The sequence below is a fragment of the Bombyx mandarina genome, chromosome 08 (assembly GCF_030267445.1).
Source record: "Bombyx mandarina strain Sakado chromosome 08, ASM3026744v2".
NCBI classification, from domain to species: Eukaryota; Metazoa; Arthropoda; class Insecta; order Lepidoptera; family Bombycidae; genus Bombyx; species Bombyx mandarina.
The window spans coordinates 5,086,977-5,094,206 of record NC_143215.1 but is presented as its reverse complement, the minus strand read 5'-3'; the positions used below and the strand labels follow the sequence as shown (position 1 = coordinate 5,094,206).

General features: G+C 36.0%; 1 protein-coding gene across 1 annotated transcript; it reads right to left on the bottom strand.

The window, feature by feature from the left end:
- Nucleotides 1-3,182: 3,182 nt before the first annotated feature.
- On the bottom strand, nt 3,183-5,986 carry CPR2 (cuticular protein RR-1 motif 2). The gene is made up of 4 exons (XM_089729021.1): nt 5,830-5,986; nt 5,251-5,448; nt 3,844-3,948; nt 3,183-3,381 (listed from the first exon to the last, which is right to left on the bottom strand). The coding sequence occupies exons 1-4, from the start codon at nt 5,830-5,832 to the stop codon at nt 3,256-3,258; spliced, it is 432 nt and encodes a 143-aa protein (XP_089585147.1). The 5' UTR covers nt 5,833-5,986; the 3' UTR covers nt 3,183-3,255.
- Between the last annotated feature and the right edge of the window lie 1,244 nt (nt 5,987-7,230).

The window sequence follows — 7,230 nt, the reverse complement described above, 5'->3', positions numbered from 1 at the left end:
ATTCATGTAGTAAAAAGCGGTTATTTCAATTTTACAAACAGACACTCCAATTTTATTTATATGTATAGATGTATAGATGATTGGTTGACTGACTCAGTGGTGCAGTAGTTAGCGCCGAGGGTCGTGGGTTCGATTCCCACATCGGGCATACAGCCCTGTGATGAACAGGTTTGTTTGCTCTATGTCTGTCTATATCTGTTTATTTATTCATATGTAAGTATGTTTATCAATCTCTGGTACCTATAACACGCGGAATCCTAAATTAGAGCCGGACGATCGCGCGTTATTTGTTCCCAGTTAAAAAAAAATACCTTTACTTTGTCAGGCTTGTTTTATTCGTCAATGCCGGCCGCTAATCAAAACTATTTAAATTAACATTTGAAAAATAAGTAAAATTGGTAAATAATCGGTTGAAGAAGAAAGATGACACAAAATCTGTAGCAGTTGTCCTTAGAGGCAAGTACGTAATATAGACAGACAGACAGAACAGAGTAGATTGTGCTCGAGAATTTGTGTCTGTTCTTCGCAAAAACTTAAATCTTGTGACTAAAAACTAAACATTTTAAAAACATTTCAAAAAATAAATTTTTTTTTGTCTCATGTCTTGTAATGTTTTTAATGAACCTAAATACAAACCAATTAGTGTGAGAACAATTTTACAATCTTCTTGATTTGCAGCAATTTTTCGATGAAAAAATGATATACTAATTTCTGATTTATCGAACTTATCAGCAAATTTTCTGAATCTTGGGTTCACTACACGGAACCCAAATTTGGTGAACAATGGTTCACTTGGTTAATAGAGTATAGATACTTCATGATTGATCAAGTCAGAATAGAAATGATCGATATAATCGATATAAATGTTCGCTGGTTCGAATCCCGCCAAGGGAGGATATTTGTATGATAAATATAAAAATATCTTTTCCAGGGTTATGGATGTATATTTAATATATGTATGTGTATAATAAAAATATCACATTTATTTCCGTTATCTGGTACCTGTAACACAAGTTCTTTACGAACTTACCACGGGACCAGTTAACGTGGCGTGATTGTTAGTAAATATTTATGTATGTACACGATATATCGCTTCATCCCGTAATTATCTAATCGATAAATTTCAACCCCCATGTCAAATATCGTGAAAAATTAAAATCGACTTCCATTACAAAAAAATTTTTATGAATTTTTTTGTACGGATAGTAGTAGCTTCTGTGTAAACTGGAATGTTAAACCTCGAACTACGCTTCGCAAAATCAAAATGAAAAGACAATATAAATAGCACTCTGTGGTGGTAGCAGAGATAGTTAAAATTATAATGCACTACTTTGTGAAGAAAGTACCGGGAAAATATCAATAATACACAAAATATTAGTTATTCATCCGAATTTATTTTACTACCTTCATCTTCATAGAATGTTCCTGCAGAAATGATAAACTTACACCAACGATATAATTAATGATTGGATTAATAAAAGCTAAATATTTTTATGGTTTTTTCCGATATGAGTCCAGTTCTCACTGCGAATCTCCGTTTACGTCTTCTCTCTAATAAAAACGAGTGCCACGAAGTGGTAATCGGAGCTTAGGAAAAAAAAAGAAGTCAGCCGAAGCCATATCTGGCGATTAATAAGATGGTGACTCGAAAGCATCTGTTGAGTTTTTGGGCAAAAAATCGTTCACAATATTAGCCTTGTACAAAGGCGCATTATCATGGTGCAAAATCCAAGAATTTTCTTTCCACAAATCAGGCCGATTTCATAGAATTTGTTTTCATAAGCGCGAGATAACAGTCAAATAATATTCTTAATTTACAATTTGACCTTTTGCATCTCAAAGTCGTAAACCCACATCTCGTCATCAGTAACAATGCTTTTCGTGAATGTTGGGTCGGAATTGACTCGCTTTAGCTTGTTCTAGCATGTGCCCAGCGATTCTTGGGCGGTTGAGTTTTTAGACAGAATTCAGGTCTTTCGGGACTAGTCGAGCGGCAACATGATTCATACTCAAGTGATTATTTAAAATGATATGCATCGACTCGTGAGGTATAGATAGTTGGGCAGCTATCTTTTTCAAACTTGAAACTTACTATTTCCTTGACCAAAAACAACATTGTATTTGATCTTAATAACAGATGAAACTCAAACTCCGTCCAAAATGTGAAAGCAGTTGTGCCAATCTAACAACAAGAAACAAATCATCCATTCCCAATACTTTTTTTAGCCATTCAGGCAGTATGGTCACTCGCGTCTTTGTCAGTACCTATTTAAAATAAATTTGGTAGATTCAGAACATTTAATGATTAATTTCGCTGAATGATCTTTTAACGTATTCTGTTATCCGTAGAACGGCCATTATACTTTTGACAAATCCATATTTATTCAATCAGTGAACTTCAAACCGAAACGCATTACTGCTTCACGGTAGAAATAGGCCAGGTGGTGGTACTTACCCGTGCGGACTTACAAGAGGTCCTACCACCAGTAAACAATGCAGATGTAAGATAATTTATATCTAAAAAAGGGAAACTATTCAAGCCATATATAAAATAATAATTGGAGGAGTGGTGAACGAAAATACTGGTGAGCGCGAATGTTTACGACGTGGACTCGACTCGCGACGACTTTGTGTCGATAATTTTTGCTAAGATCATAGTGTCCATTGACGAAAAGATTGCGGACTGGGAAAAATCGATCACCAAAATGGTCGCTTGGACGGAACCCATTATAAACCCATTATACCCATCTTAAAAAAATGGAAAATTAAGCGCTTAAATTCGGTAACTTTAATACAATATACATTCCTGAATTTCAGTTCACGTTCATTTCATTGCTCCTCTCCTAGGTTGCCTCTTTCAGGCGCTTAGTACGAACATGAAACGAACGGGAATTGGATTGGATGACTTGCTAGTGTAGCTTTAGCAATCACTTGATTCATATGATGAATCCCCACAAACCTTATAAAATCCTTCATTAACAAGGATAGATGAGATTAAAGGGTCTTCTCTCGTATCCGCAACCACACTTTCATCCAAATCTGTATACACACTTTCCTTTAGACTACAACATCTTAAGCGCTTATTGATATTTATTACCACACGCTTAAAATACGTGTTAGTAGCGCTCAACATTTTGCATTTTGTGTAAAGAAGGAATCTATGATGGAAAAAAGAAACAAAATTAAATCCAACAGTTTATTTCCTACATTATGTCAGTTTCGTTTGTACTAGTGCCGTTATGTTATTGTCTTGACTTATCCTAACAAGTTGGCGACGACTTTTCTTTCCACGACGGAGGGGCTGGGGGGGTGGGCCTCGATGTAGGCAAGAGCGCGGGCGATCGCCTCGGGAATTGGGTGAGGGGTGGGCAGATGGCTTCCCTAAGAAAAAAAAAGGAAATTCATTAGTACGGAATTAACAAACCAGGTTACATAGAGCTTGGTTAGCTCTAATTAGTATCTAATTTTGATGAAGCAGATCATCTTTACACTCTCAAGGGTTCGGTTGATGATCTTCAGTCTACTGCAATGATTGATTTCAGATGCCAACGCGGATGGCACCACTCATTCTATGTTGTGGAAGTCTGGTTCAAGTTCTCTCTAATACCAAAATGATTATGAGTTCTTTTTGTTTTCCTCCAGTAAAACAATTTCCTGATGGGGGCATTGGTTGTCGGGAAAACTTCTTTACAGCAGCCTCTGACCCAGTGGAGCAGGGTTTATCCGACACAACCGTGTAGATATAATCAATGTGCTTATTACATTGCTGACGACGTGAATTTGTTTAGCTGAATAGTACAACAGAGTATATCGTAAGACTACGAAAAAAAAAATGCTTCAAACCTGGGGTTGGTAACCGTTCTCGTCAGCGACGTAGGCGAGGTCGATGGGTTGTCCGTCAGGGGAAGTGTACTTGTAGGCACCCTTAACTTCGATGGCGGGGTATTCCTGAAAAAACAACCAAACTCTAATTACTTTTGTGTTTATTAAAATTTTTGTTAACTTATATTATCATATGATGTATGTATAAAAAAAAACAGATATGTTTCGTGTGGCAATAAGCTGACTGTGTCTTCTCTAACCCAAAATATTACTACTCCGTCTGATTTCGTTAGTCTAGTAAAAGCTGAGAATCTAAAGAAGGGAATATGGGCGAGCCAAATAGTCCACCTAATACTGACTTTTACCACCTACCCTTTCCTTCCCTACATACACTACTCTACCTTTTCCTTTTCCCTTACCAGGTTAGCCATGCGCTCACCTGCTCATCCACGAAATAATTTAAATATTAAATAAATTAGGTAAACACCAGAACGAACAGCTTTTTAAACTGTTTTTTTTTCTGAAGCATTTTGCTATACACACTTCTGGCCTGACTGCTATCAGTGTTCTAAAATGGTTAATAACATAGCAATGGTAGCACAAAGCCACTTTATTCCGGCAATGGCTAAATGAAAAACTCCAATAAAGTAGTAATAATTTCCAGAAGAGTCAAGGTTAGACAGGCTATTAAATAAAAATCTATAGCTCAAATGGAATTCACACATTGTGATTTATAAAAGGATCTCAACAGACCTTGTCGCAAAACGAAACCAGTTTACAAACACGAGCCGAACTCGTCCCCGTTTGATTATTCAATTTGAGTCGAATTCTTGTATGTCTAATAAATCTGACTTTAAAGGCGTAATCTTTAAATTATGAATATTATGGATTTAATATTATTCTATACCTACACATTACAATATTCGAGGCAACAAGTGTTAAGGTAATGTCCCATTACGATGAACAGTGAAGTGGAATACCTTCCTCCACGATTAACGAATAATATCGGTCAACAAATATCGAACCAACAAAATTGAAAAAAAAAAACCTATCGTATGATGAGCATTCACGGGAGGAATGGGGTTGCCCTGTCTGTATTTGGCGCGAAAGAGTAATTTGATACGACTGGGAGGATGGGACAGTATATAATACTTTTCTACTTCACAGTTTTCGTGGTCAGGGATGATTACATGCTAATGAAATTTTTATCGTTCAGTGTTGTTAGGTAACAGGTGTTGTAAGGTAACATCATACCCGTTGTGATGCGTACGGGTTCTAGTGACCACAAATTACCAGATGGACCGTGAGGTCGTCTATAAATCTTGCCCACTGAGTTTCTCGTCGGATCTTCTCATTGGGTCGCATTTCCGATCCGGTGGTAGATTCTGCGAAATATATCTTTAAATATATTAATAATTAATAACTCACTGAGTTGACGTTCTTGACGGCACCTTCAGCCTGGGCGTAAATTCCGTTGCCGGTCTCGTAGTTGAACTGGAAGTTGCCTTCGGGGGTGATGTCGTAGTTGGATTTGACCACTGGGGCGGCGTACTCGTCAGACTTGCTGATGTGGGAGACGTCGGCGCTTGCGCACGCGACCGCGACGGCGAGGACAATCAGGAATTTCTATAACCATAACAATTTACCTATACATACACGGGCAAAAACAAACGGTCATTTTCTCCTTATTTAGTCCAACTGATATTTTTTATAAGTATCGATTGACGGCTTTGCTTTAAATATGGAAATAGTTTTCATTGTAAGCACAGAATATATAATTGTTATGTAATCATAGAAAGAATAGGCCTGATTCTTTTGACATTAAATTAGACTTACTTTAAAAGAGATTATGAGAGTTGAAACGTATAGTTGTATCCGTTTCCTTTAATATTAATAATCAATAATTCCGTTAATATTACGAGAACGTTTAGGTACTTTAGAATTCTTTATAAAATATACTTTATATATATACATACTTTTAATATAAACTAATTAAGAAAAGCTTACCATTTTTGTAATGTTCACGTGATTTTCAACACTGTCTGACTGAAAACGAATAAGCACGGCGTATATATATAGTCCTGATGAATCGGAATGAGGACGATTTTATTATAATTTTTTTACATTTCTTGTTTTTCGTCAAAGAGTATAGTAACTTTGCTATCGGCGATTACAATAATATATAGATGGGTCAGGTTTATTTTATTCGATTTTTATGTAAGAGCCAAACTTTGCTTCTTTTTATTAAAATGAATAGACTGACGATGAATGATAGATTGATGAATGATAATGATAATGAATGACAGACTGTGTTCAAATAACGAACGAGCCTTCGAACAAATTAGGATTCTCTGTCTTATGGGTACCACAGACTGACATACATACTTATACATATACATACGTTCCAATATTTACATATATGTATAGATAATCCACACCCAGGGAATGAACAAACAAACCTGTTCATCATAAGAAAGATTTCCTGATGTAGGAATCGAATCCACGACCCTCCGCGTAACAGTCAGAGGCGCTCAGTACTGCACCACCGAGTCACTCTTATTCACTTAGGGCATGCGCCGCGGATTCATCCTTGTGATTTTTGTAATCCTAAATAATTTTATGATGTCATATTTTCATTGATCGTCACGTTTTCTTTCCAGTTAACTCAAATTTGTATGGAGTCGGAACGTTTGCCTACGTTTGCCGCTAGGGGCGCTGTTCCAACTGCATACAAATTTGAGTTAACTTTCACGCTATCGAGAACGTTAAAAAACTCGCACTAAGCACGCAACATTTTTCGAAAAGTGCATCAGTAGTTTGAACAATCGAGTTTTTTAATATGATTTTTATTCAAGCGACGTATTTTCGATTTCCTTGGTGAAATAAATAAATAAATAAAACATTTTAAATACATTCCATTCTGTAGCTTTATCATTGTTTATCACTTTAATTTAGTGATGGTACAATATCGTTAAGCACCCACATGGCAACACTGACCCTGTACCGAGCAATCCAAGCCTTTTCAAGCGTCACATTGATTGAGGTTTTAAATTTTTATGGTGAATTCGTTATGCAATGAATTTCGGGAATAGAGCCGTCATCGAATTTCGGTGCAAAATATACTTTCAATATTCAATTTCACGTTTATATAATTGATTTTACATTTTGATGATACGATGAATACGATTTTTTATCGATTTTTTTTAATTTGTCATTTTACGAATATGTCTAATGACAGATCTTATACATTTTGACAAAAAAAACTTTTGCAATATATACAATTTTAGTGCCACATTCATTCACGAGCGCAAACTAAATGGTCGTCTTTCAAAAACTGTGTACATACGAAAAGTCACAATTACAAAAAGTATTTTAGATTTATTGAGATCTGAAATTCCAGTCAATGGT